Source organism: Euleptes europaea, chromosome 10 (genome assembly GCF_029931775.1).
Source record: "Euleptes europaea isolate rEulEur1 chromosome 10, rEulEur1.hap1, whole genome shotgun sequence".
Taxonomy (NCBI): Eukaryota; Metazoa; Chordata; class Lepidosauria; order Squamata; family Sphaerodactylidae; genus Euleptes; species Euleptes europaea.
The window spans coordinates 8,984,841-9,010,525 of record NC_079321.1 but is presented as its reverse complement, the minus strand read 5'-3'; the positions used below and the strand labels follow the sequence as shown (position 1 = coordinate 9,010,525).

Sequence of the window (25,685 nt, the reverse complement as noted above, 5' to 3'; positions counted from 1 at the left end):
ATTTAGTTTTTCAGCAATCGCTTTATCCTCCCTTAGAGTTCCTTTGCTCCCATTGTCATCCAATGGTCCAACCTCTTCCCTAGCTGGTTTCCTACTCCTAATATACTTAAAGAATTTCTTATTGTTTGTTTTGATGTGTTTAGCAATAAGTCCCTCAAAATATTTTTTTGCATCTCTAATTATCTGCTTGCATTTCCTTTGTGCAAGTTTGTTTGCTTCTGTTCGCCTCGTTTGGGCAAACCTTCCAGTCTCTGAAGGAAGACTTTTTTCTCTAATTGCTTCCTTCACCTTACCCGTTAGCCATGGTGGTGACCTCTTGGACTTATTACTACCTTTCCTGACCTGCGGTATACAAGCTAGCTGAGCCTCTAGTAATGTGGATTTGAGTAACCCCATTTTAGAGAAGTTCCCTCTTTTAAAGTCAAAGGTAATTGTATGAGATTTCCCAGTCACTTTCCCACTTACATCTAAATTAAATTTGATACCATTGTGATCACTATTGCAAACTGGCTCAACTACATCCACATCCCGCACTAAGTCACCAGCAGCACCACAGAGTATTAAATCCAGGATTGCTTCCCCTCTGGTTGGGTCTATGACCAACTGTTTGAGGGCACAGTCATTTAGGAAGACTAAAAATTTTATCTCTTTGGCTTGTCTGGAGCATACATTTATCCAATCAATATGAGGGAAGTTGAAGTCTCCCATTATTACGACTTCGTTACCTTTACATGCTTCCCTAATTTCATTCTCCATCTCAAGATCACCCTGAGCCATTTGGTCAGGGGGCCGGTAGAACGTCCCCAGTACTAAATCTCCTTTGGGGCCCGGAATCGTCACCCATAAGGATTCTGTGGACGAGTCTGCCCTTTTTATGGTCTCTAGCTTATTAGACACTATGCCTTCCTTGATATACATAGGAACACCTCCTCCAATACGCCCTTCTGTGTCATTTCTATACAGTTTGTAACCAGGGATGACTGTATCCCACTGGTTCTCTCCCCTCCACCAGGTTTCTGTAATGCTCACTATATCTATGTTTTCTCTTAAAACCATGCACTCTAATTCCCCCATTTTTGCTTGGAGGCTTCTAGCATTAGAATAGAAACACCTCCACACTGTTTCTCTCTTCTGACTTGCCTGGCATGTGCCTTTGGGCATCATTCTTTTTCCATTCTCTTTCATGTCTAAGCAATTCCTATGTGGGCAATCTGAAGCAATTTTCCCTTTGTCCATATGCACTGAGTTTGCCCGAAATGGATGCTTCTCAGCTCCTGTCGCCTTTTCCCCCAGGTTCAGTTTAAAAGCTGCTCTGCCACCTTTTTTATATTACGCGCCAGCAGTCTGGTTCCATCCTGGTTCAAGTGGAGCCCATCCCTTTTGTATAGGCCCGGCTTGTCCCAAAATGTTGCCCAGTTCCTTACAAATCTAAAGCCCTCTTCCCTGCACCACTGTCTCATTCACGCATTGAGACTCACCAGCTGTGCCTGCCTAGCTGGTCCTGCACGTGGAACAGGTAGCATTTCTGAGAAAGCTACCTTGGAGGTCCTGGCTTTTAGTCTCCTGCCTAGCAACCTAAATTTGGATTCCAAGACCTCCGGACTACATTTCCCCATGTCGTTGGTGCCAACATGCACCACAACCACTGGCTCCTCCCCAGCACTATCTACCAGACTACCTATATGACAGGTAATGTCCCCAACCTTTGCACCAGGCAGGCAAGTCACCATGCGGTCCATGCACCCCCCAGAAACCCAACTATCTACATTCCTAAGGATTGAATCCCCCACTACAAGAAGCCCCCTCCCCTCTGAGGCATATCCTCGGTACGAGAGGATATCTGTTCATCCACCAAGGAAGAGGTCCCTTCTAAGGAACCACATTCCCCTACCTCAGTGAAATGGCCTCCTTCCCCAAGGGCTCCATCATCCGTGACTGGCAGGTTGCCATCACCTTGGGACTGGGATGTGACTATTTCATCCCCGGAGTCCTTAGTCACCTCTCTCTCTGCCTGCCTCAGCTCCTCCAGTTGAGCAACCTTGGCCTCAAGGAAGTGAACTCGCTTCCTGAGAGCCAGGAGCTCCCCGCACCAAGCACACACCCACGGCTTCTACCCAGCAGGCAGATAATCATACATGCGACACTCCATGCAGCACACTGGATAGCCCCCCGACCCCTGCTGGGTTTCTACCTTCATAACTGGTATTTTATTTTGTATTAATTATTATATTATTCTTTGGTGTTGTAACCCTGCCTTTTACTCTCTTGCACTCTTCCTGTACCAAATAAGAACTGAGTGCTGAAGTTCCTTGCCCTGCAGCCATCTGCTACTAATTCACAGGGATATTCAAGTTGCTTGGTACTCCAAGTGGATGGAGCGAGTTACTCTGCCAAGATAACAAGATTTTATACTCACCCTACAGATCCCCAGTCACGATCCACAGGCTAAGAGCCACAGGGCAAGAGCCCTTGTGCTCTCGCCTCTGGCGAGCAGAAGCCTTGGAATTTAAATGCTCACAGTCCCCACCTCTCTCACACAAGCTCCAATCACAACAGCCCCACTTAACAAGGTAACAATCAAGCTTTCAGGCAGCAATCAACCTTAATCACCCACTGGCACAACAACCACAATCCTCTCCCAGCAAACCTCAATTAAATTCTGTTTAGTTAGGCTTCCCACCGTTTAAAAAAGGCAAAGTTTAAACTCACCTGTGGCTGTAGTCCCCAACTCTAGGGCTGTCGATTCGGTTCATCCCGAACCGAAAAACAGCCGAATTTCCCCCGACTCGGCTGTTTTTTAGTTCGGGACAAACCAAACTCAATAAAGGCGGGAAACGGGGGAGCCGAATTCGCCGACTTTGGGGGTTCGGCGAATAAATTGGCAGATTCAGGGTTCCCTTCGCCCGTGCCTTCACGGGGCTTCCATGAAGGTGCGCGGTGGGGCCTTTAAATAGATCTGTGCCTCCCGGCCGGGAGGCACAGATCTGTTTAAAGGCCCCCCCGCACGCCTTCAGGGAAGCCCCCTGAAGGCACGTGGCCCCCCCCGAATTTTCCCCAAACTCCAGATCTCACCCGAATTTCAGGGATCCGAAGTGGGAGAGTTCGGACTTCAGCACGGCCCAAATCAAAACGGGCCGAATTTTGCCAAATCTGAATTTTACCGAATTTTTTTTTCAACAGCTCTACCCAGCTTAGCTCAGCTGAATCAAAATGCTGAGCTGAATCAAAATGCTCAGCTGAATCATAGACACATCTTATAAAAAAGAGCATGATCTAACACACTGATGTGAGTTTGGGGCCTGGTTACTGTGAATGGGTCTACCTTACGGGTTTGTACTAAGGTGGCATGTCTGGGGGGGCAGTGCCTCAGACAGAAGAAAAGTAATGTTTCTTAACAACTATAGATAGGCCCTCAATAGGGCTGTGCATATCGGGTTTACCAACCCGAAAATAAACCTGAAAACAGGCATTTTGGCTTTTCCTGGGTTCATTTGGGGTTGATTATTGAAATAGAGAATGGGCAAAAACGCATGGTCACTTTAGCCTCCTTTATTCCCTGTTTCAGCCAGGATTTAGCCAGGATCGAACGAACGTTCAGCGAAACACATGTGTTCAATCCTGGCTGAATCCTGGCTAAAACAGGGATTAAAGGAGGCTAAAGCGACCATGCATTTTTGCCCAATGAATCCTAAACCAGATAGACAATCGCCGAATCAGCCGAATAGGTATTTGGTGTATTCAGCCTTGGGCTTTCCCAAGGCATTTCTCTATAAGAATTTTATTGAGGAGTTCCTGTGGGTGTATTTTTCGAGGTAGAGTTTTCAAATTTTCAGGGTAACTGCAAAGGACTCTTCTTGCATGGACCCAGAAGTTTGGTAAAGTTTGGGACAGGGGGTCCGATTGTATGGGCCCCGAATCAATGGGCTTTAAGTGTTGGGAAATGGCCATGAATGCAACCTTGGTAACTTCCAGCTGAAGGCGGGGGCAGAAGAGAATGTGTATCCATAAAGAACATTGTTGAGTTTCAAAGAGAACAGGCAGCCCATTCTCAGATACATTTAGGGTTACCATGTCCCTTTTTGGAACTGGCGGGAGGTTGTTGGGGAGGAGCATGAGGAGGGCCGGTGGCAAAGAGGGACCTGGCAACCCTACCTGCATGTGATCCTGGGCTTTCTCAGAGGAAGGGAAGACAGCACGCTCTTTTGAATCTGATGGGAGTTCTTCATGGACCCTGTGTCCATGAATGACTGGATCCAAGTCCATAATTCGTTCCAAAGATGGATTCTCGATTCCGCTTTATGAAAGGGAAGGAGGGCCATCAGCTAAGAACTGCCAAAGGTACCTTGTGAGTGAGAAGAGTTTATGCTTGAGTAGATGTTTCTATAGATCAGTTGAAGTTGGTGGTCTTTCCAAGGAGATGTATACCTCTAGTGATGCTTCTCAGCTCAGTTTTTGCAAGGGTGTTAGGGCTGCTGAGAGGCAGAAGCAGCACAGTACAGAACTGTATGGACTGCTTTAGGCTATGAAGTATTTCCTGTACCCTAGAATGATCAATTCTCACTGTTATATTGATTATTGTGGCTTCTCTTCTGCCCAAAAGCTCTGATTAGCATGTGGGAGGGGATGATCAGATCTCTCCCTTTATTACATTTTTATACGAAGAAGAGTTGGTTTTTACATGATGACTTTCTCCATCACTTAAGTCACAATCAAACCGGCTTACAATCACTTTCCCTTCCCCTCCCCACAACAGACACCCTGTGAAGTAGCTGAGGCTGAGATAGCTCCAAGAGAGCTGTGACTAGCCCTAGGTCACCCAGCTGGCTTCATGTGGAGGAGTGGGGAATCAAACCCAGTTCTCCAGATCAGAGTCCACCACTCTGATTGTTGTGATTCACGCAGTTTCCTTCTGATCATTTATGCATTTGAAACTCTGTGTGTACCTAAGTATGTGATAAGTGCAAATATCTATGTTCACATGATTGGATTTGCTATTTCTTTCCTACTTTGCTCCTATGACCCATAGGCCCTGAGCAGTTATTTCTTAGAGGAAAATATGATGGAGAGATATTTGGCCACAGCCAATGTTATATTTGGATCTCTATCCATCAGCAAAAAGGGGACTATTGTTCTCTTGTTATGGGGGCAGGAATTTTCACCAATACGGGGGTAATCCATTTATCTCGGCGGTGTTTAAAGAAGGGGCATTCCATCATGTTATGAGATGTGTCAATTTTCTTTGTATTGCATGGGCAAAGTCTGTCAGAATATGGTAGATCTTTGTATCTTCCATTTAATACTGCTGAGGGTGCAGCATTTAAATGGGTGAGCATAAAGGCTCTTCGGAAGGAAGGGACTGTCAGGTTGCTATTGTAACTTCTGCCCACTGGATATACCAGGAAAACAGAAGTCCTTTTCAGACATTACAATAAGGCATTCCAAGGAGCTTATCAACCAGACAAAAAGACCATGCATTATCCACAGTCCTCTTGATGCATGGAGTCGTTGCTGTGATACGTGAACAGGAACAACACAACTGTTTAACACAAGATCTACAGCCTTGATATGCATGAATAGGGTTGCCAAGCTCCAGGTACTAGCTGGAGATCTCCCACTATTACAACTGATCTCCAGCCAATAGGGATCAGTTCACCTGGAGAAAATGGCTTGCTAGTTAAAATGGCAATCTGGTGTACATCCTTATATATATATTCTGAATCATATTTTACATTAAGAAGCCCAAAGGTATGCTTATGTACTTGGAGTGTGTGCTTGTGTGTGTGGGGAGAGTTTGATACAAACCCCTAATTTGTCTTTTTAAATTATGGTTCACTTCACCTTCCTAATTGCTTCTTCACTCGGAAGAAGCTTGTCTTTTTTCTCTTTTTTAAGGGAAAAAAAGAGAGAATCCGTAAGAGCTAAAAAAAACCCATCAACTTTTGTTGGTTTCTGTAAATATTTTTGTGTCCTTAAGGAGATAATTATTTCTATTGTTGCCTGAACGCGGCGGCCACCCACCCCAGGAATAATTAGAGCAGATGGCTGTTAATACGTCCCTCAGAATTTTTTTTTTTAAGGCAAATGGGCAATGAACCGATCCCGTTCTCCCCCCACACCCCCTCGTCTTTTGGCGTCTCTGAAGATGTGATTTTGCTTCCCTTCAGGTGGGTGAGGGGAGGGTGAAGGGAAAGCCAATCTCTCCAGGTGTATTAATCTCAGAAGCTGTCAGGAGTTCACCGCCTGGCAAGCGCGCCCCACGTCTTCCATCACCGAAATGAAGTGTTCTGAAAGGTGGAGCTGGAGTCCTGGGTCTCCGGCGTGGGGAAATATATACACTGTACTCCATCACTTAAAATGTTAACCTTGTCCCTCACCGCTGACTGGGAACAGGAACACTTGCTCCATGCTTGCTAGTTAAATGGCAATCTGTCACTGCGGTGGGGGGCGGAGGGAAGGGGAAGAGCCGCCCGCGTGTTATGTCCACCTCTGTGATTTGGCATAAATGTTCCGAAGTCTCACTCCTTCTTGCCCGGCTGGGCGGAGGAGGCCTGGTAATGCATTATTTACAGGTTTCCCCATGCTGTGACCACTTTGTCTCTTCCGCTGTGGGCTGCAGCAAATAATAGGAATGTTTTCCTAGGGTTGGTTTGTTTGTTGGGCTGATGGTAGATCTAAAGTGCAAAGAGGATCCAGAAATTGTGCCGCTGGTTTGAAATGCTGAATGGGTTTATTCAGTGCTCTTTTACAATAGATGAGATCCAGGCGTCGCAGAGCCGTCGTTTTCTTTCAACAGTTTGTTACGCAAACCCGGTGTGTGTACCGGACATACATGGTAGGGGAGTAATAATGCCCCAAAGACCTACCTTTACCCCATTTCCCTCCACCCATCTCTCCTCTCCCCCTTCCCTCACCTTAAGCTGCAACCTAGGGTTGCCAACCTCCAGGTACTAGCTGGAGATCTCCTACTATTACAACTGATCTCCAGCCTATAGAGATCGGTTCACCTGGAGAAAATAGCCGCTTTGGCCTTTGGATTCTATGGCATTGAAGTCCCTCCCCAAACCCCGCCCTTTTCAGGCTCCACCCCCAAATCTCCAGGTAATTCCCAACCCGGAGACGGCAACCCTATGTATGAAGGAGTCGGGGAGAGAAGGTAGGGGGTCACAAGCTCCGTCCTAAAAATCTCCTGCTGGTGGTGAAGAGGGACCTGGCAACCCTACTGCAACCCAAAAGAGTGCTCCTTGAGAAACCTTTTGAGGAAATGCGTAGCAACCGTCAGGCCTGTGTCTTCCATTCTTTCCATTCTGTGGCCTCATTCGACCAACAAGGCAGATGTATGAGTAGGGTTGCCAACCTCCAGGTGGGGGCTGGAGATCCACATCCAGAGCCTCTGAGGGGGGGGGCACTGGGGGTACAAAATCCCCAGAGCCCAAATCAGATTGAAGGCCCAGTGAAGCTAGAATGTGTTCATGTGTAGAATCATCCTCCATTGAACCAATGCCTTTCAGCGTTTTCTTTTAGTGCAGTTCTGCACTGCAGCCACTAGGGGCGCAGGCAAGGCAGAGCAGAGCAAAACGAAAGAAGCTCTACTTAATGCTACTTGCAGCTACTTTTTAGCAGCAATTTTTATTTTAGAAAGCTCTCCATGGTTGCAGACTTTTCGAACTACAAGACTGAGGAAAACATTTTCCTATCATGTTGCCGAAGGCTTTCACGGTCAGCGTTCATAGGTTCTTGTAGGTTATCCGGGCTGTGTGACCGTAGTCTTGGAATTTTCTTTCCTGACATTTCGCCAGCAGCTGTGGCAGGCATCTTCAGAGGAGTCAGTGTTACACAGCCCGGATAACATACAAGAACCTATTTTCCTATCATGTTTCTAAGCTCATCAACCAACCTGCTACACCTTCATTTATCTCTGTTCTTCTGCATTTGTGTCCATTTTTCTTTCCAGCCTCGTTCCTTCTCATCTCTTCCTGGCTGGGGAGTTAAAATATACTTAACAAGAGCCCCGTGGCGCAGAGTGGTAAGCTGCAGTACTGCAGTCAAAAGCTCTGCCCACGACCTGAGTCCGATCCCTACGGAAGTCGATTTCAGGTAGCCGGCTTAAGGTTGACTCAGCCTTCCATCCTTCTGAGGTCGGTAAAATGAGTACCCAGCTTGCTGGGGGTAAAGGGAAGATGACTGGGGAAGGCACTGGCAAACCACCCCGCAAACAAAGTCTGCCTAGAAAACATTGGTAGGTGACATCACCCATGGGTCAGGAATGACCTGGTGCTTGCACAAGGGACCTTTACCTTTACCTAATAGTAGAACAGAAAATCTCTGTGTCAAGTTAATATTTCCCAATATATCATAGTGAAGAAAGGGTGATCCTCCACCCCCAACCCCTTTTATGCATTGTGATCTGTATTAATCTGTGTAAGAAGTTATAAATGTGGAATAGTGGATACCTTAGGTGAATGCCTTAGTTTCACTTTATATGACATGCTGCTTAATTAATACATTGAATAAACTATTATGAAATGACATCCACTGGTTTAGAAGACTTTAAAATGGGATTAGACAGATTATTGGCGGTTGAGAGGTCTATGAGTGGCCATTAGCAATGATTATCAGACATAACTTCCATGTTCTGGGGCAGTATACTCTTGAATGTTGGTTTTTTTGGGGGGGGCAACTTTTGGGGCGGCTGTTGCCTTTATTCCCACCTGATAGGATTCCTAAAAGCATCTGGCTGGCTAGCTAATATCGGAAATGGGACATTGGACTAGAGAAACCTCTGGTGTGATCTGACAAGCCTCTAATTTTATTCTGATGAAAGGTACAGGGCATGCCGTTATCCTATCCTCATAAGAACATAAGAACGGCCATGCTGGATCAGACCAAGGCCCATCAAGTCCAGCAGTCTGTTCACATAGGGGCGAACCAGGTGCCTCTAGGAAGCCCACAAACAAGGCGACTGCAGCAGCATTGTCCTGCCTGTCTTCAACAGCACCTAATATAATAGGCATGCTCCTCTGATCCTGGAGAGAATAGGTATGCATCATGACTAGCATCCATTTTTACTAGTACATTTTACAGAGGGTTCTAGAAATATCATTCAATTATTCAATATGCTTTCTCTACATCTTTGGGTATGCTACTGAATTATTGAACTGTGTGGGAAGAGAGGAGGCTACAGTTTTTTAAATGTTGAGCGAAAGGTATGCATGCCCAGAAGTATTTTTCTTCCAGAACTCAGCCTGTGTTAAAAACATATTCTTAGTCTGTGTCCTAGTGAGATCTTTGTACAAAGTGAATAACTAGAAAAGGCTAATTCTAGAGGGGAAGCCATGTTAGTCTGTTGTGGTGAAACTAAAAAGGAATCTTTGTGCCATCGACAAAAAAAGCACATGTGTTGTAGTTCCATCTTTCATGGTCAGAATCTGTTTCATCAGATGCATGAAGTGAATTCTCAGTCTGCAGATATTGCCACACACAAGGTAAAAATATATATATAAGAGGAAATGTATAAGGGGAGGGCGGCAAATCAGCCTGGTTCTATTCCATCCTGCTGAGAACTGAAACTAACCCACCCTTGCTGTGAAATTGACCAAATAAGCAGCCTCATGGTATTCCAGCATTATTCCCTCCCAAGTGCACTCAGAAAGGGCTTTGAGGGGAGGAGTTGGGGGGGCAGACACATGGGAGGGAGAAGAGAGAATGGGCGTGGGGAGAAAAACCCAAAGTGACAAGTATGCGCAGGTCCGGCTTTCGATTTGGCATCGAGGCAGACTTTAAACTCGTGTTAAAACAGCATTCTGAAAATAAACTATTATGAAATAGCGGGGGGAAATGTGAGGGGAGAGCGAGGCGACTTCTGAAGGTCAGAAAATACATACATAATTAAAAGGAAGACAAAGACGAAGAAGAAGAGTTGGTTTTTATATGTTGACTTTCTCTACCACTTAAGGAAGAATTAAACCAGCTTACAATCACCTTCCCTTCCCCTCCCTACAACAGGTACTCTGTGAGGTAGGTGGGGCTGAGAGTGTGTGACTAGACCAGGGACACCCAGCTGGCTTCATGTGTAGGAGTGGGGAAACAAATCCAGTTCACCAGATTTGCCTCTGCCGCTCATGTGGAGGAGCGGGGAATCAGACCTGGTTCTCCAGATCAGAGTCCACTAATCCAAACCACCGCTCTTAACCACTACACCATGCTGGCTCCCCCCAAAGTAGTCAGGGAGTGATCGCGACGGGAACAACCCATGCATAAAAGGCCTGTGTTGGTGAAAGTGTTAATCCACATTTGACTGTGCGCTGACCCTGGGCTGAATTGGGGTCTGTGCTTAAGAACAACAGGGACATATTTAAAGATCTCCCTTTGTCACCTCCAACTTTAGCCTTTAAGAAGGAAGCCAAGGAGCAGAGAATGCTTAGCTAGCATGCCTCTGTCCCTTTCCATGATTTGCAAACTCCCAGGCGTCAGGTGTTGCTCTGCATGGTTGCAAACGTGATGGTTTGCATGGTTGTGTTGCTTTTCATGGTTTGCAAACTTCTTTGCACCTGTCCCGCCCTTGCTCCCCGCAGCTCAGCTGTTTGTCGGGGCTGGGAGCTTTGAGTGGGCGGCAAGCTCTGCTAATTGCAAATGCACATTAAGGAGGAGGACCCCTTTCGGGGCCCATATCTCAGCCCCTGCTGATCCAATCTTTACAAAACTTGGGGGTTATTGCAAGAAGGGTTCTTTGAAGCTATGCTGAAGGTTTGGGACCTCTACCCCCAAAAATGCCACGGAAAGGTGCCGTTGTGATTTTAATGGCTTTATTCGGCCAAATTTTTTCCCGAACTCCGGACCTCATGTCGAATTGCACGGACCCGAAGCGGGGGAGTTCGGACTTCGGCATTTCCCAAATAAAAACAGGCCAAATTTTGCCGAATCCGAATTTTATCGAATTTTTTTTCAACAGCCCTAATCTACACTCTGAAATGCCAACTTTCTGTACCTTTTAAGGAGAATCAAACCGGCTTACAATCTCCTTCCCTTTCTCTTCCCACAACAGACACCTTGTGAGGTACGTGGGGCTGAGAGAACTGTGACTAGCCCAAGGTCACCCAGCTGGCTTCATGTGTAGGAGTGGGGAAACCAACCCGGTTCACCAGATTAGAGTCTGCCACTCATGTGGAGGAATCAAACCCGTTTCTCCAGATTTAGAGTACCGCTCTTAACCACTACACTACATACAACCAACCAGCACAGTTGAGCAAAATAAATAAATAAAAATAAAAAGTGTTGTGTATTCCACATCCTCCCCTATCAGAACCTGTAAAGGCTGCAGTTTCCATTCCTTTCCAGAGGCAGCCCTACTCTCTACGAAGCACATTATAATAATCAAAACGAGAGGCTGAAAGGTCTGTATTGGGGTTGGTTGGTCAACGGATCAGTTTGCGCTCTAGTTTGTTAAACTGGCTCCCTCAGCGGTTGATAAACTCAAGAACCACATCAAACTGACAAAACTAGAAACAAGAAAACAACAACAACAAAATCCCACACTTGTCAAATGTTCAGTTCAAAGGAGCAGCAGAAAAGACGGCTCCTTAGCCCGTCCCCAAGCGGGCAAGCAATGTTGTGCTCACCTGGACCTTTCAGCCCATCTATTCTTCGGGAGGAAAAATGCGTGGCATTTCTTCATTTAAAAAACTTGATGCCAGCATCCTTTAGAAAGCTGTAGTCGAATGCTTTTCATTTTTTGCTTTGGTCCCCTACGGGCATGTTAGGTAAGAATCCATCCCACCTGGTTTGGGTTTGAAATGTTAGTGATTTACCCTGTTGAGCATTCATTCCTTCCCAAAAGCGCACACTGCTAAACCTCTGTCCTGTTTCCTTCCAGAGTGCCTTCCCTCTTCGACTCTGCGGCTACTGGTCAAAGCACTGGAGCTGGCTTAGCGGACACCCGCCACACGATGGCGATAACGTCACGGTGGAGAGAGGCCAGACTTTGCTCTTAGATACCCGCACGAGCATCCTTAACACGCTTCATGTCAAAGGTCTGAGCATCTCTTTCCCCCTCCGCCTTTTAAGATGTAGAGTCTCATTGTTAAAGAAGCACAAGACATTAAGAGGTATTTAGTGGCTGCTCTAAGCGAGGGGAAGAGAGAAAACCGTGTTTGTTCATTTGCTTTATTAATAGGTAGATCTGTTTATTTTAAAGATGTGGAATTGCTTGATGCCGCTCGAGGGAGAAAGAGTCGTTCCTGCCAGCTTGTGTGAGGCACCTGTCTATGAAGGGGCAACGGCAGAGCTAGCATTTGTAGTAAAGTTTGCAGTAGCGCAACAATCAGTGTGTTGTATGGAATTTTGTTGTTGCATGGTGCCGTGTTGTGGTGACAGCCGCTGTAAGTCACGGTGCTTAACTGCAGTTCTGTGCCAAGTTACTCCTGTCTAGGCCCACAGATTTCATGTTTGTTTACTATTAAATATGGGGAGGGACTGTGGCTCAGCGGTAGAGCATCTTCTTGGCATGCAGAAGGTGTCAGGTTCAGTCCTCGCCATCTGTAGTTAAAAGGATCAGGTAGTAGGTGATGTGAAAGACCTCAGCCTGAGACCCTGGAGAGCCGCTGCCAGTCTGAGTGGGGTTTGTCATTGGGAAAGAGGTCCATATAGATGTGATACCATAGAGTCCACCCTCCAAAGCAGCCATTTCCTTCCAGGGAACTGATCTCTAGAACGTGACTCCATGCCATGTTTGGCATGGAATAGCAGCCTGAATAATAGCCCAGCTTATCCGTAGTTCATTAGAATTTGGAAGCTAAGTAGGGTCATCCCTAATTTGTACTTGGATGGGAGACTATCAAGGAATACCGAGGTTGCTGTGCAGAGGAAGGCAATGACAAACTACCTCTGCTTGTCCCTGGCCATGAACACCCTGCATGTGGGGTCTCTATGAGTCAGTTGTGACTCAAAGGCTTCCCCCTCCCTCCCTCCCTCCCTCCCTCCTTCCTTCCTTCCTTCCTTCCTTCCTTCCTTCCTTCCTTCCTTCCTTCCTTCCTTCCTTCCTTCCTTCCTTCCTTCCTTCCTTCCTTCCTTCCTTCCTTCCTTCCTTCCTCCTTCGGCAAAGCGGAATGACTCATCCACAGCCATTTGTAGAGAGGCTTAAAGCTTGGGTGTGCAGATCTGGTGGCTCTGCTCCGTTGTGACCCTATTACTCATCCTATCTAATACGAAGACGGAGATGGAGAATGGCTCGAGGCAATGTTACTTTTTCCATGTCTGTCCGGCCCTTCGGCTATGAAGTTGCCATTAAATATTGGTTTGGCGAGAACTTGGAAGCTAAGTAGGGTCGTCCCTGGCTTGTACTTGGATGGGAGCCCACCAAGAAATACCAAGGTTGCTATGCAGAGGAAGGCACTGGCAAACTACCTCTGCTTGTCCCTGGCCATATATGCCCTGTGAGTCAGTTGTGACTCAAAGGCTTCTCCTTCCTTACTTCCGTCCTTCCGTCTTTCCTTCTCCTTCTCCTTCTCCTTCTTCTTCTTCTGTTTTATGCACAACTCATAAAAAACTGGAATAATCCCGCGTGTCAGAATAATGATTGGATCCATGATTTAGAAGGGATCCATGATGGAGATTTCTATTCTGGTGTCATTGCCATGGCTGTGTTTTTAATTAAAATAATACAAAATTCTTTAACCATGGTCCTGAAAAAAACAAACCCTCCTAGCGAATGGAAAGTCTCTTCCAGGCCATTTATGCATGGGAGGTTTTGCCGCTCTCTAGATGCACATTTACCCCACCCAAATTCTCAAAACTCTGCATGGGGGCTCATTGTAGAGTTTTGAAAATTCGGGTGAGGGAAATGTGCATCTAGAGCACATCCAAGACAAAACCTCCTGTGCATAAAAGCCCCCAGTATCTTAATTTGGATTAAGAAGGTATGTCCTTGTTCTATTGCTGTGTTCTATCAGGTCTTGACGTCTGGAATTTTAGCATTAAATAAAAAAATACTACCTATTCTTTTTGGGGGGGGGCATCTATTTCTCATGGAGCTGAATGAAATTTATGCTGAACAAAAATGAGCAGCTGAATTTTGTTTCTCTCTGATGTGAATGGCCTCCTTTTTTCGTGCCTTTCCTTTCCTTTAATTGCAAATATGGATTTGTGACTCAGTACAGGCTGCAGACATCTCTTTCCAGACCTGCTTAGGCTGAGGTTACAGCTTGTATCAGTCTCCTACACCTCTTGTTGGCCAACAGAATTGATTCCGTGTGTCTCTGGCAACTACTGGTGGTCCTCCGAGGCTTGGCTTGAGTGGATGAATGAAAGTGATTCCGAGCGCTGCCAAAGAAAGGAATTGCGTAGAACTCCTGCAGTTTTTAAGCTAGAGTCTTGGGTGGTGCAGTTCTTCTGTTTGTAGGATAGTCTGAAGGGGGGGGGAATTACTCCTCTGAAGATGCCTGCCACAGCTGCTGGCGAAACGTCAGGAAAGAAAATACCAAGATCACGGTCACACAGCCCGGATAACCTACAAGAACCAATGAACTCTGACCGTGAAAGCCTTCGTCAGTTATTGATATTTGACAGCACCTCCCCACTTCCGCAAAGAGTCGGCCAGCAAAGGGAGTGATCACTTGCTAGGGTGCCTTGGTGCAATAGACGATGCCTGTGCAATATGCAGAAACATTGTTATGGGTTTACGAAGCACCTGCTGTCACGAATGCTGTGATGGACCATCCCCGAATGCCCGGCTGCTCTGACCAGCACTGTTCTCCCTCTCTGGCATTTGCTTTCCTTGGCACACGCAGCCGCCGTTTTTTGGCCGAGCGCACCAAAACACGACACCGCTTCGGTTCTGTTCCCGTGGAGCGGTCGCACTCCAGAAGAGAGGCTTGTGTTCAAGCGGCTGATTAAATCACCACGGCTTGGCACCGTCACCGTCAGGAAAGAGTCCAAGCAGCTTGCGAAGGGGGAGCGCGTGCCATCGGAACAGATGGGCACACACGCAGATGGCCGAGAAAACACGGGCATCGGTTTTGGGACCGGCTTCCTGACTGGGAACGCTCGAGCAGCTGCCTGCCTGCAACCCTGAGTGGGAGGAAGGCTTTGATCCAGAAAAAAAGTGCTTTCATACGCTGCTTGGCTTTAAGCACACATCGAGTTCCCTTTGATTCTGATGGGAGCCCTGGCGGATTAAAAAACCCCAGCACCTGTTTAAATGCCTTGCTGAACTGGAGCCAGAACTGGTAGCCCTACTGTGCTCTGAAAGGGAGAAGAGGCGTATTGTTGTTGCTTACAGACTGGCTAAATGGGATGCAAACATTTTTATATGTACAGGCACAGGTTATGGCTGCCGTCATTTCACATGGACACATAGAATCATAGAATCACAGAGTTGGAAGGGACCACCAGGGTCATCTAGTCCATCCTCCTGAACAATGCAGTAAATTCACAACTACATCCCCCCATACCCCAGTAACCCTTACTCCATGCCCAGAAGATGGCCAAGATGCCCTCCCTCTCATCATCTGCTTAAGGTCAAAGAATCAGCATTGCTGACAGATGGCCGTCTAACCTCTGCTTAAAAACCTCCAGGGAAGGAGCGCTTACCACCTCCCGAGGAAGCCTTTTCCACTGAGGAACCACTCTAACTGTTAGAAAATTCTTCCTAATGTCTAGATGGAAACTCTTTTGATTTAATTTCAACCTGTTGGTTCTGATCTGACTTTCTGGGGCAACAGAAAACAACTCGGCACATGAACACATGCAGCTGCCTTGGAGCGGTTGACTGATCTGGAGAACTGGGTTTGATTCCCCACTCCTCCACATGAGTGGCAGAGGCTAATCTAGTGAACTGGATTTGTTTCCCCACTCCAACACATAAACTCAGCTGGGTGTCCTTGGGATAGTCACAGCTCTTAGTCACTCTCAGCCCCACCTACCTCCCAGGGTGTCTGTTGTGGAATGGAAGGGAAGGTGATTGTAAGCCGTTTTGATTCTTCCTTAAGTGGTAGAGAAAGTCGGCATATAAAAACCAACTCGTCCTCTTCCTCTTCCTCTACTACTACTACTACTACTGAATTAGACCCTCGGTCCATCAAAGTGAGTATTGTCTACTCAGACTGGCAGCGGCTCTCCAGGGTCTCAGGCAGGGGTCTTCAATGTCACCTACTTGCCTAGTCCCTTTTCCTGGAGATGCCGAGGATTGAACCTGGGACCTTCTGCATGCCAACCAGATGTTCTACCATTGAGCTACAGCTGCTCTCAGCTTCCAGACCTGTGCTGCCACCAGTCAACTCCAAAGTGAGCAGTGGTATTACTGGGATTTGACTGGCTCCCATTATGTCTGGCCAAGTACAACCATTATCTCTCCCCCACCCCATTGTGGAATGGCACAACAAAACTTTCAAATTGCATTCTTTTGTCAGTTGGGACCCAAAGTTTGCCTCTCCCTGCTTTAGACAGCAGGCATTGGTGGACAAGAATATACTGCCAGTTTAAAGAGCCCCTTCTGCATTGTTATCCAGTATGCTGGCTGGAGATCTCTTGCTATTACAGCTGATCTCCAGCTGATAGAGATCTGTTCTCTTGGATAAAATGGCCGCTATTGGAATTGTACTCTATGGCATTGAAGTCCCTCCCCAAACCCATCTCTCCTCAGGCTCCACCCTAAAAACCTCCCACCGATGGTGAAGAAGGACCTGGCAGCCCTATTATCCAATAATGAAAGAGTTTTTGGGTTGCAAGTGTCTAGGGCTGTCGATTCGGTTCATCCCGAACCGAAAAACAGCCGAATTTCCCCTGATTCGGCGGTTTTTAGTTCGGGACACAGCGAACTCAAAAAAGGGGGGAAAACAGGGAGCCAAATTCAGCGAGTTCAGAGTGTTTGCGAATAAATTCGGGGTTCGGGGCAGCAGCAGAGGGGCGGGGGTCTTTAAACCCCTCTGCGCTGCCTGCGCAGACAGCGCAGAGGGGCTTGACAACCCACTGCCCGCCTTCCCAGGACTCCCGGGAAGAGGGGCGGGGGGTCTTTAAACCCCTCTGCCCCCCCATGCCTTCACGGGGCTTCCATGAAGGTGCGCGGGGGCTCTTTAAACAGATCTGCACCTTCCAGCTGGGAGGCGCAGATCTGTTTCCCCCCCGCCGCACGCGCCTTCACGGGGCTTCCATGAAGGCGTGCGGAGGCTCTTTAAACAGATCTGCACCTTCCAGCTGGAAGGCGCAGATCTGTTTAAAGAGCCCTCCACGTGCCTTCATGGAAGCCCCGTGAAGGCCCGCGGGGGGGCTCTTTAAAGACCCCCGCCCCCTTCCCAACTCTTTGAAGTGGCGGCGCCCAGCACTTCAAAGACCCGGTCGAATTTTCCCCCAGACTCCGGATCTCGCACTGAATTTTGCAGATCCAAAGTGGGGGAGTTCGGAGTTCGGCACGTCCCGAATTAAAAAGGGGCGAATTTTGCCGAAACCGAACTTTACCGATTTTTTTTTCCCAACAGCCCTACAAGTGTCATGGAATAGAAATAAAATGTACAGTGACCTGGATGGCTAGTGGCTGTTCTATTGGCTGTTCTATTGGGGATGGAGCCACTTAAGTTCTCTCCAGGATCAGAGGAGCATGCCCGTTATATTAGGTGCTGTGGAACACAGGCAGGACAATGCTGCTGCAGTCGTCTTGTTTGTGGGCTTCCTAGAGGAACCTGGTTGGCCACTGTGTGGACGGATTGCTGGACTTGATGGGCCTTGGTCTGATCCAGCAGGGCTTTTCTTATGTTCTTATGTTGGCTGGAGGAAGGCATCAAACTTTCCTCAGTGGAGTGGAAGGATAAGGGGTAGGATCCACCCCACTGCATAGAAGGATGTGGATGCTAATTTTTTGGTTCCCTAGGAACCCCATGGTGCAGGGTGGTAAGCTGCAGTACTGCAGTCCAAGCTCTGCTCACGACCTGAGTTCGATCCCTACGGAAGTTGATTTCAGGTAGCCGGCTCAAGGTTGACTCAGCCTTCCATCCTTCTGAGGTCAGTCAAATGAGTACCCAGCTTGTTGGGGGTAAAGGGAAGATGACTGGGGAAGGCACTGGCAAACCACCCCATAGACAAAGTCTGCCTCATAAACGTTGGGATGTGACATCACCCCATGGTGACCCAGTGCTTGCACAGGGGACCTTTACTTAGTTACTTAGAGAACAGAGGTTTTTTTTTTATGATTATCCCGGTCAACCTCTGAATCTTTCCTTCTTTCCTTCTTTCCTTCTTTCCTTCTTTCCTTCTTTCCTTCTTTCCTTCTTTCCTTCCTTCCTTCCTTCCTTCCTTCCTTCCTTCTTTCTTTCTTTCTTTCTTTCTTTCTTTCTTTCTTTCTTTCTTTCTTCTCCCCGTAAAGTGTCTTGGGAAATTTTCTCCCTTGTTACTGTACAAAAGTGATTAAAGTGGGTATAATGGTATTTATTTTGCTTTGGGTGAGGGGCCGTCATAACTAGAGCTCATTGACGTTTTTAGACAGAATTACCCTAAGGTCATTTGTAAGGGATTTTTGTGCTTTCTTGGGGTAGCCGTAACAAGCAGTTGTTACGGTGGAGCAAGATTCATTCTTTTCTTCTTTCAGAAGAGGGGTCAAGAGCTATGAAAGCAAGAAATTGCAGCATTTAAAAAAAAAACAACCTTTTTTTAACCGCTGTATATTTATTTTAAACTAATAAAGTGCAGGAATTTATTCATAGGGCTGGTGGTTAGACACATACATAGTCAATAATTTACTTGATCGGGCATAGATGCTTATAAATTTGGAAAACAATGTTAGCTTAGTCCAAGGACTAAGATTGGCAATGAAGTCCTGAATAGAGTTATAAAACTCTAAACCTGTTGATTTCGATGGGCTTAGACCATTATAACTCTGCATAGAATGGTGCTGTAAGTAAATGCCAGTAACTGTTTGTTTTCTGTTTGCCAAACTCTTTAGCTATCAGGTTTTAGCATCGTTTTATTAATGGCAGCATTTTCAGAATGGCTGAATTAGCATTGATGTCAATGAGAGAAGATATGATTCGCTTTTAAAAATATAGCTAGGGATTAGGATTTGGTCACTCCCTGCAAAATTCTAATTTATATCCATGCATCTTTCAAAAAACTCAGGGCCATGAACATTGAGGATCTCCAGTTCGGGGGCAGACTGGCTCTTTAATTTACTGGGAAATTTCCCAGTGTGCTGGCCTCATAGAATAGGGTTGCCAGGTCCCTCTTTGTCACTTGTGGGAGATTTATGGGGCGAAGCCCGAGGAGGGCGAGGTTTGGGGAGGGGAGGGACTCCAATGCCGTAGAGTCCAATTGCCAACGCGGCCATTTTCTCCAGGCGAACTGATCTCTATCGGCTGGTGATCAATTTTAATAGCAGGAGATCTCCACCTGGTACCTGGAGGTTGGCAAACATTTCTTGGAAGGACGTTGTGGGGCAGGAGCAAGCTCAGCCAAGGGGCTTCTATAGTTAAGGTTGCCAATCCCCAGGTGGGACCTGGAGATTTTCTGGAATTACAACTGATCTCCAGACTACAGAGGTCAGTTCCCCTGGAAAAAATGGCTGTTTTAGAGGGTGGACTGTATGGCATTGTATCCCAATGAGGTCCCTCCTCTCTCCAAACCCTACCCTCAAAACTACAGGAGTTTCCCAAACCAGAGCTGGCAGCCCTTTGGCAGAGTATGCTAACTACGCAGAGAAGGGTCAGACTCACTGATTAAAGATAAAGTTGCCTTTATTGAGGGAACTACATTTTAGGATAGGAAAGCTGAGAGACAAAGCGTCTAGCTATCTATCTAGCTAATGAGGGAGAGGGTAGAATGACTTCTGAGAAGGAGGGAATAGTCCTTAAGAGTATCAGTCTAAGGACAGACAAGAGGTGTGAAAAGGGTGGAAAGGTCTCTAGCCTTACAGCCCTGACCACTTTCCCGTTCCCTGATGGGTCTTCTTCTCAGTTCCCTTACACGCTAGACATTGCAACGCTTCCAACACAAGCTTACCTGTGGTGCTAGTGGGAGGCTAGTGGGAGGCGATTTGGCTGGGACCCGTATTGCGGCAATGATAATAGGGCTTCTATTGTCATTCCTGCTGCGGTCGAGGTCCTACCTGAATGGCCCCTTAGTTCAGCTTTCTTCAGGGTTGGTGTAGTGGTTAAGAGCGGTGGACTCTGATCTGGAGAACCGGGTTTGATTCCCCACTCCTCCACATGAGCGACGGGTGCTGATCTGGTGAACTGGGTTGGTTTCCCCATTCCTACACATGAAGCAAGCTGGGTGACCTTGGGCTAGTCACAGCTCTCTTAGAGCTCTCTCAGCCTCACCTACCTCACAGGGTGTCTGTTGTGGGGAGGGGAAAGGAAGGTGATTGTAAGCCGGTTTGGGTCTCCCTTAAGTGATAGAGAAAGTCGGCATATAAAAACCAACTCTTCTTCTTCTTCTTCTTCTTCTTCTTCTCCTCCTCCTTCTTCTCCTCCTCCTCCCTCTCCTCCTCCCCCCTCTCCTCCTCCTTCGTCTTCTTCGTCGTCTTCTTCTTTCCCAGTCTTTCCCCCCCATAGGGTGGCCAAATCTCCTGCTGTAGTGGGGGACCCTCCTGCCCTGGAACCCCATTCTCCGTTGCTTGCTGACAGAGTGGCAAGGGAATAATGGAGAGTGATTTGGTGCCCAGATGACACCAGAGTGTCACTTTTAGTTAAATCATAGAGTTCGGGGTGAATCCTAGAGTGTTGAGCTGATGTCATGATGTCACTTCCGGTTCTCAGCAGTGGCGTGATATGATCAGGTAGTCTTCTGCCAGGTGCCAGCACGGGACTGGCAACCCTATACCCCGATGCCATGATCTTTCCAGTAATCCAGTGAGGGGATGTTAGGATGAGAGGTTAGCAGAGGGTTAATTTTGATGCCAGATGCTTTCTTTGGTGGGCTTTCCAAATGAAGAAGAAGAGGAGTTGGTTTTATACCCCGCTTTTCTCTACCTTAAGGAGTCTCAAAGCATCTTACACTCGCCTTCCCCTCCCCTCCCCACAACAGACACTTTGTGAAGTAGGTGGGGCTGGGAGAGTTTGGAGAGGATTGTGACTAGCCCAAGGTCACCCAGCAAACTTCATGTGTAAAAGCGGAGAAACCAACCCGATTCTTGAGATTAGAATCTGCCGCTCATGTGGGGGAGTGGGGAATCGAACCCGGTTCTCCAGAGTAGAGTCTGCCGCTCTTAACCACTACACCAGCTGGCTTCAGGTCCTCAGAGCATTAGTCCCCAGAGATTGAAATAAATGAAGAACAAGCTGTTCTCCAAGGTATGGTCTTTGGAACAGAACCCAAGGCCATGAGCTGAATTTTGCTTTGCTTCGTTTGGCACCTGGTAAAATCTGAAATAATACACTTTCCGTAAACAATGGACATTAGAGAGAAGGAGAGGGAGACAGAGAGGCGTTTTCATGAACTAAGAACTTGTTCATTTGATTTGCTGTATTGCCCCTTCGTTGTTTTCATCAACTCAAGTGTTTTCCCCCCTTATACTTTGAGAACTAGCATTTGTTTTTTTTCTTCTTCTCAGTAATTGTCAATTTACACTCTGGACTTCATCCTACAGGGAAACTCCTTCAGTGAAGGTGGATGGGTCAGAGTTGTCCATTTTACGAGATGAGAAATTGCACAAGAGATGAATCATAGAATTATAGAGTTGGAAGGGACCACCAGGGTCACCTAGTCCAACCCCCTGCACAATGCAGGAAATTCACAACTACCTCCCCCCCACACATCCAGTGACCCCTACTCCATGCCCAGAAGATGGCCAAGTTGCCCTCCGTCTCATGATTTGCCTAAGATCTGCTGACAGATGGCCGTCTAACCTCTTCTTAAAAACCTCAAGGGAAGGAGAGTTCACCACCTCCCAAGGAAGCCTGTTCCACTGAGGAACTGCTCTAACTGTTAGAAAATTCTTCCTAATGCCTAGATGGAAACTCTTTTAATTTAATTTCAACCCGTTGGTTCTGGTCTGACCTTCTGGGCCAACAGAAAACAACTCGGCACCCTCTTCTATATGACAGCCCTTCAAGTACTTGAAGATAGTTATCATATCACCTCTGAGTCTTCTCCTCTTCAGGCTAAACATACCCAGCTCCTTCAACCTTTCCTTGTAGGGCTTGGTCTCCAGACCCCTCACCATCATGAAGAGGAAGAGAAGTGTGTGTACCACAAAACCTAGTCCTGGAAGCACTCTAGGCTTGGTGGCATTCTTGCCCAAACGGCGGATCTGAAAAATGAATCCTTCAGTGCCATTTCCTCATTGATGGTACTTTTTCCTCCTCTGTGGATTTCTGGTAGTGAAATTATCTGTGAAACTGCCTCGCGCCACAAGGAAAGGTGGGATATATAAATGTTTTAATAAAGAAAGGAATAAATGCGTTGAGGCTGAGATTCTGTAATGCTGTGAAAGAGAACGAAAAAAGTCAGGTGCAGCAGCTGGATTAAGTTAGGGGCATATATTTACAGAAATGCTAAATGATGAGGGAACCCCTTATGTGAGGGCAGAGGCCTACTTACGGACCAGATTTTTCTCCTTCCCCCTTTTTTCCTTTTGGTTGGTCTTTATTTTCATTGTGTTCCAATCTACCAACATCCATTTTCTGATAGTGCCTTCTAGCCTGCATCATAAAGGGGTATTTCTTGGTCCTTCCATAATAAAACCAGTCACAGACAACAAAATAAAATAATTCATGAAGGAACACGCCCAGTGACACTGTGTCTTGTGCTAAAGAGCGATTATCGGCCTCCTTTAGAAGAACGTGTTGCACCACAACTCTGGCTGTACTTCCAATTTATGTTTCTCATGACAGTTTTAAATAACGTCCATTCTACGCCTTCAATACATTGTGTGCAATTTATAGTTCAGAGGCTAAAATGGAACCTCGGCGTCAACGAGTCATTTTTTACAGTTTGGAAAATCAATACACCGTTATCTTTTCCTTTTTTTTAAAAAAGCAGAGGTTATATGAACATGATTGTTGTTTCTCTTGTAGATGGCACCCACATGCGTTGTTATTAACACTCACCCGAACACACACTGGTTGCTCTTTCTAGTCCCACATGTGTAGAATCTAAGCTGCAGCTGTTGCACATTATGTAGTTTTGTTCACCTTGTGTCTTCACACAACGCATAGTTAAATGGTGGAACTCTCTGCCCCAGGATGTGATGGCTGCCAACTTGGAAGGCTTTAAGAGGGGAGGGGATATGTTCATGGAGGAGAGGGCTATCCGTGGCTACTAGTCAAAATGGATACTAGTCGTGATGCATACCTGTTCTCTCCAGGAACAGAGGAGCATGCCTAATATATTAGGTGCTGTGGAACACAGGCTGGAAAATGCTGCTGCAGTTGCCTTGTTTGTGGGCTTCCTAGAGCCATCTGGTTGGCCTCTGAGTGAACAGACTGCTGGACTTGATGGAGCTTGGTCTGATCCAGCATGGCTTTCCTTATGTTCTTATGGAGGATAGAGCTAGTCAAAATGGATACTAGTCATGATGTGTACCTATTCTCTCCAGGATCGGAAGAGCATACCTATTATGTTAGGTGCTGTGGAACGCAGGCAGGAGAATGCTGCTGCAGTCGTCTTGTTTGTGGGCTTCCTAGACGCACCTGGTTGGCCGCTGAGTGAACAGACTGCTGGACTTGATGGATCTTGGTCTGATCCAGCATGACCTTTCTTATGTTCTTAAGATGGACATTGTAGAGTTGGTGGAGTGTAGCTAGAAAGATGGCAGGGAAGCAAGAGCATCCAGAAGAAGACTGGGATATTGGAGCAGCCCATGTTGGCATGGTGCATGTGCAGCGGTCAGACACAGAACGGATCAAAGGTAACACAAGCTCTATTTATGGAACTAACAAACTGGCTAGGAAAGAAAAGAGATAAACCTAGCTGCCTTACTAGCTGAGAGAATTCTAGACTGCTCTAGAAGGAAAGCCTAAGAGTAGCATTCTGCAGACAGACAAGGATAAGCCCCTTTTAGAAAGAATATCCTTTGCCTACAGCCCTGTCTAGCTAGAACAGGGGTCCCCAACATGGTCCCTGTGGGCGCCTAGGTGCTAGGGTTGCCAGGTCCTTCTTTGCCAGTGGCGGGAGGTTTTTGGGGTAGAGCCTGAGGAGGACGGGGTTTGGGGAGGGGAGGGACTTCAATGCCATAGAGTCCAATTGCCCAAGTGTCCATTTTTTCCAGGTGAACTGATCTCTATTGGTTGGAGATCAGTTGTAATGGCAGGAGATCTCCAGCCACCACCTGAAGGTTGGTAACCCTGTCTGGTGAGGAGCTGTAATTCTGGGGAGGCCCCAGGTCCCACCTGGAGGCTGGCATTCCTACGATAAGCTAAAGGGCCATTCTACCCTGACAGCGTCTTCTCTCCAAAGAAAGGCTCAAACTGTTGATGCCTTTTACGTTAAAAATTAGTAGTCTAAGGGGGAAGTACATGATGGGCAACTGTAAAAACCAGGAACAATGTAGAGAGTGTGAATAGAGAGGGACCCTTCTTTCTCTCAAACCAACGGATGTCGTTTAATAAAACTGGCAGCAGGTTCAGAGCAACAAAAGGACACATTTCGTTGTATGAAGCATGATAAATGAACTCGATGGGATTCGTTGCCACAAGGTGTGGGCCCAGCTCCAAAGAGCCATTTAACTCGTGAACCCAAGGGAACTTTCAGAGATCTTTATCCTCAAACAAAGTGCGCTCGCCCCCAGCTCCTGGCAGGCTCCTTTTGAAATGAAGCCGTGTTTCAAAAGCAGTTCGTCAAGAGTCTGAATGGCAGGTGAGAAGGAAAATTCCCAGTTCAAATGGGGATGTTACTACCCTAGTAGATACATACACAACAGGGGAATTAAAAAAAAATCTTACTGGGCTAGCATAAACCCATTCCAATCATCTAAGCAGCAGTAATTGGTATCTCACTATGCTTTAAAAGAGGGAGCAGATTCAGGGAAGATTGATCTTTCACTTTTTATGAACCACAATAGCCAAGATATTGACAGTTGATAGGTAGGGTTGCTAACCTCCAGGTACTAGCTGGAGATCTCCTGCTATTACAACTGGTCTCCAGCCAATAGAAATAAGTTCCCCTGGAGAAAATGGCTGCTTTGGCCATTGGGCTCTATGGCATTGAAGCCCCTCCCCTCCCCAAACCCCGCCCTATCTGCTGGAGATCAGTTGTAATAGCAGATCTCCAGCTAGTACCTGGAGGTTAGAAGCAAACAAAGCAGCACGGAGGCTCTCTCAAAAAACATACACTATATTAGTGGATAATTGCTAAAGTCCTATATATACATACAACATAAAGTGCAGGTGGAGTATACATGGAATCAACATACACTCAAATAAGAACAAAAGTACAATCAATTACACATGCAACAGAAAGCTGCAGGCAGCGTCAAAATGCTCAGTTTAGCTAAGCAAGAATGGCCCCGATCCAACACGCGGATTTAGTCCAATTGAGCGCAAGCTCAGTCCGACTCAGCGGACCTCATCCAAAAGAGGACGCAGATTCTAGATAATTCCAGCATTTTGATGGTCTTCTTCAGCTGTCCGTATGGTTTAAAGTAAGGCAGTTCACAGACTGTCCCCTGGATAAATGAACCTTGGATCGAGACCTCCGAGGGTTCAAACTTCATTCTCCAAGATGGATACCTGGAGGTTGGCAACCCTCATTACCAGGGACGTGATGTTGTT

General features: G+C 46.8%; 1 protein-coding gene across 1 annotated transcript in view; it reads left to right on the top strand.

The window, feature by feature from the left end:
* The window catches only part of PKHD1 (PKHD1 ciliary IPT domain containing fibrocystin/polyductin), a 195,801-nt gene that overhangs the window by 84,172 nt on the left and 85,944 nt on the right, over positions 1-25,685 (top strand). Inside the window, exon 32 of the mRNA XM_056856811.1 lies at positions 11,870-12,026. Coding sequence (XP_056712789.1) covers positions 11,870-12,026 — 157 coding nt within the window. The remainder of the gene's footprint in view (positions 1-11,869; positions 12,027-25,685) is intronic.